The sequence below is a fragment of the Botryllus schlosseri genome, chromosome 14 (assembly GCF_051294905.1).
Source record: "Botryllus schlosseri isolate E-star chromosome 14, Bs_hap1, whole genome shotgun sequence".
NCBI classification, from domain to species: domain Eukaryota; kingdom Metazoa; phylum Chordata; class Ascidiacea; order Stolidobranchia; family Styelidae; genus Botryllus; species Botryllus schlosseri.
Genome location: NC_137249.1, coordinates 20926578 through 20936049, shown reverse-complemented (window position 1 = coordinate 20936049; position 9472 = coordinate 20926578). Strand labels below are relative to the sequence as shown.

The following is a 9472-nucleotide window of genomic DNA, read 5'->3' as shown; positions in this document are numbered from 1 at the left end:
GATTGAACCTGTCACATTGAATACAACACACCATTTTAAATTTGAAGAAGTAAGACGAAAGCAGCCTCGAAATTTCGGTCTCCGAACAACATAGGAGATTTTGGCCTCGAAAGTGGAGACTGTGACATAGGCTAACACAAATAGCTTACTGTCTTGAAGTCTGCTGCTTAATCGGCTTTGGAAAATATATTACCGAATAAATACGTGGATGAAAGCCTTAAACTTAGTACACTGTCAAAATTGATGCGAACAGACCAACACCGAATTTTGCGTAAAATTTACTGAGGAATAGGCTGATCAAGTGATGAGCTGTTAGCCGCCATCGAAAACGAAATAGCTATCGCGCTTGACAGGAGGTTGTAAGCAAATGGCTTGAAAGCCACAATTTCACGGTGAGAATATAATATCAAAGTAAATATTTGAATGCAAACTGAGAATGATATCATCATCTCAGTTAACGTTACCGCAGATACACCGGCTTTTGCGTGAAATCGGCAATGCGTTGTAGGCTATAAAGTGTCAGATCAGAGCACATCTCTACCATACTCGACCTTGATAACGAAATTACTGCCCTAATCATTGAGTGTCAACCTTGAGACTTGGCACAGCGTTCGATACTAAAATCAAGACATACCGTGCAAAAGATTTTGACGGATCTAGGTAAGGAGCATCGTTAAAGTCAATAGAGACCAATACCGGCTTTGCATGTAATCTGTTAGCGATAAATGACGAGTCAGCTCTCACTCGAATTAGGAAACGAAATTACCACTAACACAGTTCAGTGACAAACTTAAAACTTGGTACAGCGTTCGATACTAACATTAAAGGTCAACTGCATCTTCATAGACAACTTTGTGGAAACATGTTCAGATTTTTTTTTCATACCGAAATTACCGACTTTCCGTGTTTCAACTCAATCGGAAATTGCCGTAATTTTGACTCAAAGTCCCAATATTGGTATGTTTACAGAAAAAGCAGAATTTGCATTGTGACGTTAAGTACATGACACATCTTCTCGCCACCGGTCACAGCGGCTGTTTGTGCTCTCGCAGTTTTCATTCTAGTCAGTTATGGCCGAGGTTTCCATTAGTAACGGATTCGCCATAATTGATTATGAAACTGAGTCCGAGTACTCGGATGTCGAATGTATCATTTTTGCACTTACTTATAAAATTAACGTTCAAATACGGCAGCGGTTGAGGTGTTGCTGCGCTCGATCCCACGTCAATGGGACCCTTTGCAGCTTCATATGATGGGTCATTTGAGTATGATCAATTGATCATGATCAGCCTAGCTTGCTCAGCGTAAGCCGCTCGTCGAGACTACATTAACTACAGTGGTATCTATAGTCTCCAGCGCAATTGCTCGTTTCAGTCATGTAGGCTATCTTGATATCATGAGTAACAGGTGTCAGTGTGGATGTTGCCAGCTTATGTCATCTATAAGGGAAAGTTTGTGCTGTAAGGAGGTTCCGAGAGTTACTGGACGTTGACGTATTGGAGATATATTAACATCAAGTTCGATGCAGGAGCGAGACGGGGCTCTGTTTCGGTTGCCAAGTACTTTTCTCGCACTATTACACTTATTTTCACTTTCCAGGAAGCTGAGACATACGGTACCGTACTGCCTACAGAAATTTTGTTCGCTGGGTATGGGGATACTGTGGCAAAAACCAGTGGAAAATCCTGTCTGCATGCGTTGCTACTGCTGTCCGAACAACATTTACGTCTGAAAGTTATTACAAAGGATCCCAGTTCAGTAACGCCACATCGTGAATGAACAGTTTTATTCCAAATAATAAACGCATATAACTAATCGACCAAAATAATGACTGTGTCAGGCAGAGAAGCATATCGGGTTTTATGTCGGGCAATAGCTTCCTCTCTGCTAATTTTTATTATGCTGCAAGTCAGAGGAGGTGGAACGGTCTCAGCGGAATCGCTCAACTCAACAGTTTCTGGTCCAGTTCTGATGAGTGCTTGCACTTCTTCGACAAGCTCATTGCAGTAATCTAGAACAGGCATAAAAATGTGACGAAATTTTATGACGCGGTCAGATCAACGGCAGTTACCAAATGTTGAATTTTCAAGTATCTTGTGGACAGTAAATTCGCCGTTCTTGTACTTCGGATATTTGACGCAGTACCGCGGCGCTCCTTCCCTTGACATTTCCTGAGCTTTCGAGCAATTTTCATTGAAGTGTAGGATTGCCAACTGCATCCTACAAAAATGCATATTGATGAGGCTAGTAATTATGCCAAAATCTGATATAGGTTGTTTTGAATAACCAAGACACTGAAAGGTACCTGGCTTTTTGACTGTTATGGTGGTAGTGATATAACTTTGGGCAGAAATGATTAAGGAGGGCGTTGAATGATTCACTTCCAGCAGTGTTTCCATTCGGAGATAGATGTCGTATGTCATTTTCCATGCGAGTGGAGTAGAGAACATCGCAAACCCTTTCATATGCTATTGAATCTGAAAATGGATTGTCATAATTGTAAAGAACGGAATCAAAGATGTTATTCATTGTAACTAAACTTAGGCCTATATGTTGTATAATGTGTAGAAGCTGAATGGAGCAATTTTGTTTCCTTTTCATAGGATGTAACTGCATCTACACCACAACATAAATCACCTTACCTTGATGAAACCACAACCTTGGTTCCAGCAGCTCCGCATGTTCGCACGAAGTAAACTGCTGGTTGCTAGGATGCTGATGAACATTTACAATATGATTACCAACTGCTCGCCAAATTTCCAATGACAAATCTGGGTCTCCATCACCACGGCGTGCGCAAAAATAAACTTGACTCATAATAGCTTTGATCCAGTGCCGAATTATTCTGCAGTCAGCTCGATTTGATAGTGCTAACAGCTTCTTGCGGAGACCTGGTGGAGTGTATGATGTGTGAATGGAAAAGAATGACTGTTTAGAATAGATAGCCAGTCTCACCTTTGGCAAGATGCCATGTGTCAAATGTATGTTTTATTTCTGGATGCGTTTCTCTGATATGCTTTCGAATCTGTGGGTGCCGGTCGGTAACAATTTCCGCGACGTTCAGCTGTTCTTCTTGTACAACAGCCATGCACCGAATAAATCCTTCTTTCTCCATTTTGGTACTGCCAGCTACTTCATTTGACTGTAAATTAATACAAATATGAATTAAGGAGAAATGCAAGTTTTCAAAACACATTTTTCACCTGAACTAGCTTTCCACACAAAATTTTCCGGCTTTCGATATCCATCATGGTGTAAATACCATACTTTGCACAATGTCCAGGACTGTCCGCCCTTCCATCTCCCGATAATGTTACCCTGCTTGATTTAACGTTCTCGAATTCCTGTCGACTTCTGGCTTGAAATACTTTGTTAACCGATGGCACCAAAAACAAATTTTGATACTTGAAGTAGGTTCTTAACGATATCATTTTTACACCAGCAATCTTCATCATCCGCAATGATTTCGTTGGAGAACTGCCACTAAAAAACACTCCAGCACACACTGCCATATTTCCCTCTGCTATCTTGCCGTCAACAATTTCTTTCTGACTTTGCCAATATCTGGAGTATGAGCAGTTTCTGCAGTCTTGCTTGATTCTCAGTGTGCTACCTAAACCAGACTCTTGCACGTCTGATTCTGATTGACACATTGGACAATGTTGAAAAATGTTCATCAGCTTATTTCTGTCCACAATCACAAACTGGGTCTTGCTATTTTCCAGACATTCCTCTGAATCTGAATGCCTGTAAATCAATATCTTAGTGAAGACTTAGTACAAATATGATTACACTGTTTAAGTACTCACTCAGACTCGTCATCTAACTCTGTTGGGTGGAAGCTATCATCACTAGAAAGGGAATGGATATCACTTTCACAGTCTTCATAATTCTCTCCAGCAATAGGTAAATAACTGTCTCCAACCTGACATCCAAAGCTTTTCAATTCAACTGAGGTGCCAACATCTTGAGAGGTGCATCTAAGACATTTACAATATTGTATCATCGGTACTATACTCTTACTTTTGCTTCTAACATGAAATGCACGCTTCCCTACTTGAACAGTTTTATCAGTAGTATACGATTTGGGGCTTGGAAACAGATGTTCCTCTGACTGTTCCTCATTCTGTGATCCACCTTCTGCTCCTTCTACATCATTTGTTTTGAAGATGTGGCCTAAAGCGTTACAGTATTAGTATTGCTAGGGGCCCTAGGGCAAATTCTTGTTGCACTCAAATTGTGAGAAAGTTGTACAATTGACTTAATATTAACAGCTGAATCAACTGCAAGATCGGTTGCTTGTACTCTTGTAGCACTAATTGACACAATACATTTCCCTTACCTGATTTCGGACACTTTGCAGCTTCAGAAGAGTTTTCCTTCGACATTTTCTTTTCGCAATTTTACTGGTGCCTGAAAATAACGTAGGAACGGCAGTGCGCTTGAGAGTTACCTGTGCTCGATAGCCTAATTGCTTGTGTATCTCAGATACTTCATTGAAACACGATGGTAAAAAGTGATCTGAGCATAAAAAAAACAGTTTGCCTTTCGGTGTATGGAAGTCCGCACGTTTGGTCTTCACGGCGTTCGCCCAGGCGTAATACCTTGTCCGATCGGTGTTAGGGTTTGGACAGCGATGAAAAGACACTTTGGGTACCGAATATTGCGTATTCGAACAACCATACGCGACGCAAGATGTACCTCCGTGCCACATCTTCTTCATCCTTCCATAATCGCAATCAAATCCAGTATCAGTATCCAGTGTCGAAATCAATCCCAACAGGAATAACTTTCTGTTTACCAGGTCTTTCGCCGTGTCAGTTACATGACGTCATTTCATAGCTGAATGATTTCATATCCGTTTTTCGGCTTTTCGATTTATAATTTAAATTATATGAAAACGATAAGGTATTTTCAATTTTCATTATTTTATTCATATTCCTAACCACATAATGTACGAAATAAGGCAAAGTCATTTTGAAGATGCAGTTGACCTTTAACAGTGGCGGCTCGTGACAATATCGGGTGGTTGGGCAAGGGCCGCAAGCGACTTGTTATCAATATGTCGTCACAGTGGCGTTTTTCAACGTTCAAAAGTAACTTAATGATGGCCACATGAATTTCCCGTAAACAATGATTTTTAACGTAGGTGCCGCGAGAGGTTTGCTGGTGCCGTGACTTGAAGTGCGGTAACATTGCTTTTTATTCAAATGATTATTTTACAAAATGTACGCGAACTAAGAATCGTTCCCATGCCACGAATCAATCATCAGGGTATCCTTAGTAGCATGCGTTATGATTTCGTGGTAGAGATTACGCAAGCGCCGAGTAAGACTATACCAAAACATACACAGACCAACTACCTACAAAGAGCATTCGCATGACACTTTGTGGCGTTTTAATCGTACCATGCTCAGCAATTCTGTAGAGTGCTGCAGGGCCTCCGACCCGATTTGTATATGGTAAAATTCGCGTCCCGAAAGCGAGTCGAATCGATTTGCCCTCGTTTTTCTAAGCCCGTCCGAAAGTGTTTGGTACACGATCCTGATGCGTTACGACCAGGGGATAGGCCAGTGCTCTTCAACCTTTTTCGTCGTGGTACACCCTTTTAAGGTTTACTTGAAACTGGTACACCCCTGACCGGATCACTCATTGATTCCGTATAGTAAGCCTATAGACCAGGGTGTTCAACCTCCTTGTTATTCACGGCCGTGCTTCGATTCCTTACAGAGCATACTACCGCATTCCAGCGTAGAGTCGTAATGGCCCATCTGGACGTCATATAATCAGGACTCTAACTGCCGCACCCCGAACCCGTCGATTGGAGGGGGCGAGCTCGAAGGGGTCCCAAAATTAATTCTTGAGTAAACATAAATTATCGAGTATATTTTTAAAAATTTGTTCAACTTCAATCAATTTTTTTCGTCTTACGCTCGGTTTAATGTCAATTTTTTTGATTTTTGGGTCGCCTTCACCTAGAAAAAATATGCAAGATTAATAGCATTAGGCATTTCGGTGTCGGCCATTACCGCGCCATGACGCTCCAAGACTTATGAAGTTTTAGGCCATGTAAGAAAATGCGATCCTAAAAGTGTGCCAGAAGGATCGGCAGCGAGAAAACATTGTCCAAAAAGAACCGCCCTTGTGCTGACTGAAAACCCCGAGGGGACCAAGGGGACCGCCCGAATTATTTTTATTTACGGGCCCTACATTTTCCAAAACATTTCATTTCAATTGTAAATCTCAAAGTAAATCTGATTACCTGGGCAGCGAGAGAGAATAACAAAATTTATAACAAAATGTATGCAATTTCTGATATTATTGAAGGATTCAATCACGAATTATAGAATATTTCACGCCTCGCGCGATCTTACGCTTTAAACTAGCCCGCTAACGTGTACAATAAATTTAGCTGACAAAGTAGCGGTTATAAAACGTAGACCGTGATGAGGGGTCTACTGTTCGGTATATGACGCTATGGGGGCCCAAGACCAACGTTTTTTTAGGGGGGCTGACGAAGTGCTGTTTCGGCCCTGCATATACTCATGTTAAATTGGCTACTGGCAACTTCACTCCGCGGAGAGCGCTTGTGGTGTTCTGCACCATCACTGATTTCTTAACGTATACCTTGCGTATGAAGTTTTTAATTGTAACGGTAGTCAGGCGGGTGCTAAAAACTTTTACACGTGGAAGATTTATTTCGTCTATAATATGGTTAGTTTCATATGTCACTGTCAACTATTGATTCATTATTGGCTCACGTGATTGATTAAGCGATGGAGCTGATGGAGGGAGTGTAGGCATACACGCATACGAATCCGTCTTGGTGTTTCTTTATGGGGTGCATCCTTTTCCTTTACGGTTTTCATTTTTTCGGCGGGACTCAGATTACACTTATATATAAAATACGAAAAATCCTGGTCCCCTGAATCGCGAAAGCGGGAACAAAATTTTCAAGTTTAAAATCTCTCAAAGATTTGAGAACCTATTCGTTATTTCAAATTTCATATTAAGGGACGCCAAAACAGGCTGTAATTTAATTAATATGTTTTGCATAAATATTGTTTAACGCCTGCATGCGACCGTATATCTGCAGGTGCTGCTGGCCTGTTGAAATAAGGATGAACAATGCTGCAACATATTTGAATTGCTAAATACTAATAAGGGCTCGAGGATACCGACCACCAGCTAGCACAGTGGTTCTCAAACGAGACCCCCTCGAGACACCCTGGATACGCCCCTGTAATGATGTACACTGCGCTATTTATAAGGAGCTCACAGATAGTACAAATTCAATATTTCTGCACCGTCGCAGTGGTTTCCTCAAGCATCATTATAGACGGATATTGCAAGCGAAACACATGTCATCTCCATCCTTTTCTACTCCAAAAAGAATCAAGAAGTCCATACCAACATTTAAGTGATGTGCACATTGCACAAACATATGCTCATGATACACCAAAAGGAATATAGCTTACAAGCTCGTACAGCTGATATCAACATATTTATGTTAATGCACGCCCGGTCAACATATTGATGTTCTGAAGCATACAATTGCCTGTTTATTGTGATAGTTATATATTCATCGGTCCATTTTAATTCGGATCTGGTACACCCCTGTACACCCCATGTGAGTGATACACCCTTTTAAAATTTTGGTACACCCTAGGGTGTACGAAAACACCGGTGGAAGAGCACTGGGATAGGCAACCAAAGCGGTGGCACCCATAAACGTAAAACATTATAAAAAGCCAGCTGTTATCCATTGAAGATGAATTACGAGTCTGCCTGCCATCATTCAAGCAGGAATCCAAGCATTGTGTTAAACTGAAATGCGAGCACATATCGCATTAAACAATTTCATGAATAAATTATTTCATCTTGATGAATTTTTCACTTTTTTTCCATAGCCATAACAAAATATATCAGTAAATTAACTGCCAGTGTGCCTCGAGTAAAAAGGATGAAAACCACTCACTTTTCCTTAGCCATAGACATGGTTGAGTTACCTGGGCCACTTGATTGAAATTATTCGGAAAGAACATGTTGTGTATACAGTCGTCCGCCCACCCGCATTAATTTATGTCTTGTATAAGTATTGCGCGCGACGTGATTTCTTATTAGCAAAATGTTCAATAACGAGTTTATTGAAATCTGGAATTCCCAGAACCACATCGTTGTGAATCGAGAGAACAGCCAAAGCATTAAGCCTATCTTGGCCATCCTGTTTCTGAGAAAGATCTTGATACGTTTCAATGTGCTGAAACTGCGCTCGGATTCCGCGGATGAAATCGGGGTGGTCAAAATGATATTCAGAAAGCTAGTTACTGTAGCAAAGTTGATCGAAAGCGAATTTTCAACTCGGAATTTTGAAAGTTCACTAGTGGTTTTAACTTCCGAAAAGGATGTATTGGAAATTGGAATACAAACAAGTCAACTCGTCAGTGGCGGCTCGTGACAATATCGGGTGGTGGGGCAAGGGCTGCGAGCGACTTTTATCAACATGACGTCACAATGGCGTTTTCCAACGTAAAAAAGTAACTTTAATATGATGGTCACATGAATTTCCCGACAACAGTGATTTTAACGTAGGTGCCGCGAGAGGTTTGCCGGTGAGCCGTGACTTGAAGTGTGGTAACAAATGTTTTATTCATTTTTTTTTAATCAAAGGATTATTTTACATAATGTACGTGAACTAAGAATCGTCCCTATGCCACGAATCAATTATCAGGTCATCCTTAGTAGCATGCGTTATGATTTCATGGTAGAGTTAGAGATTACGCAAATCGATAGGCCGTCCGAAAGTGTTTCGTACACGATCCTGGTGTGTTACGACCACTGAGCTGGTGGTTACGAGTTACGACCAGGTGATAGGCAACCAAAGCGGGGGTACCCGGCGTACGATTGGATCAATGGACTGGACAATTTCTATCATCATCATCATTGGTTTATTAGCAATTTTATCAGTTCAATACACCACAAAAATGCGATACAATGAAAAGACAGGAATATGTCGAAGCGACAAGGAGTAGTCTTCTAGACCTTTAATTTTCGCTCTAAAGGCAACTGCGTAAACTAGCCTACGTACGGAGCAAAGATTCAATACGATTCATGTTCGCACTTGACTTGACCAGACTAATTTCAATGACTAGAACTCGAGAGATTGCGTAAGCCTAACTGCAAAGGTCAACGACTTCGGACACATACGCAATTGTTATCTCATAGATTGGGCCTGTCATATTGAATCCAGAACATCAATTTGAATGGTCTTTGAAGAACTAAGGACAGCAGCCTCGGAACTTCGGTCTCGGAACAACATAGTACATTTTGGCCTTGAAACTGGAGATTGTGACGCAACACATACGGCTTACTGTCTGCTGCCAAATCGCCGTTGGAAAATATATTAATCAATAAATACATGAATGAAAGCCGTAAACTTAGCATACTGTTACATGAAATCATCGAGAAGTAG

General features: G+C 41.1%; 1 protein-coding gene across 2 annotated transcripts; it reads right to left on the bottom strand.

Annotated features, from left to right (window-relative positions):
• Positions 1 to 1769: 1769 nt before the first annotated feature.
• Positions 1770 to 4194, bottom strand: LOC145456255 (uncharacterized). 2 transcript variants are annotated; one of them, XM_080334330.1, is made up of 8 exons: positions 4058 to 4194; positions 3810 to 3980; positions 3204 to 3747; positions 2956 to 3142; positions 2643 to 2891; positions 2306 to 2477; positions 2072 to 2220; positions 1770 to 2011 (listed from the first exon to the last, which is right to left on the bottom strand). In XM_080334330.1, exons 1-8 carry the CDS (start codon positions 4123 to 4125, stop codon positions 1812 to 1814), a joined length of 1740 nt encoding a protein of 579 aa, XP_080190456.1. In that variant the 5' UTR covers positions 4126 to 4194; the 3' UTR covers positions 1770 to 1811. The 2 variants fall into 2 exon arrangements, with proteins under 2 accessions (XP_080190456.1, XP_080190458.1); XM_080334332.1 differs by lacking the exon at positions 4058 to 4194 and having other exon boundaries at positions 3204 to 3640; positions 3706 to 3747; positions 3810 to 3961.
• Positions 4195 to 9472: the final 5278 nt, after the last annotated feature.

Bases quoted from the DNA above. Each gene is read 5' to 3' on its own strand.
- LOC145456255 (XM_080334330.1), bottom strand. From the start codon at position 4,125: ATGAGGAACAGTCAGAGGAACATCTGTTTCCAAGCCCCAAATCGTATA. The intron at 2,892-2,955 runs GTGAGACTGGCT...ACACTCCACCAG, and splicing joins CACATGGCATCTTGCCAAAG to GTCTCCGCAAGAAGCTGTTA. The intron at 2,221-2,305 runs GTACCTTTCAGT...GCATTTTTGTAG, and splicing joins CATAACAGTCAAAAAGCCAG to GATGCAGTTGGCAATCCTAC.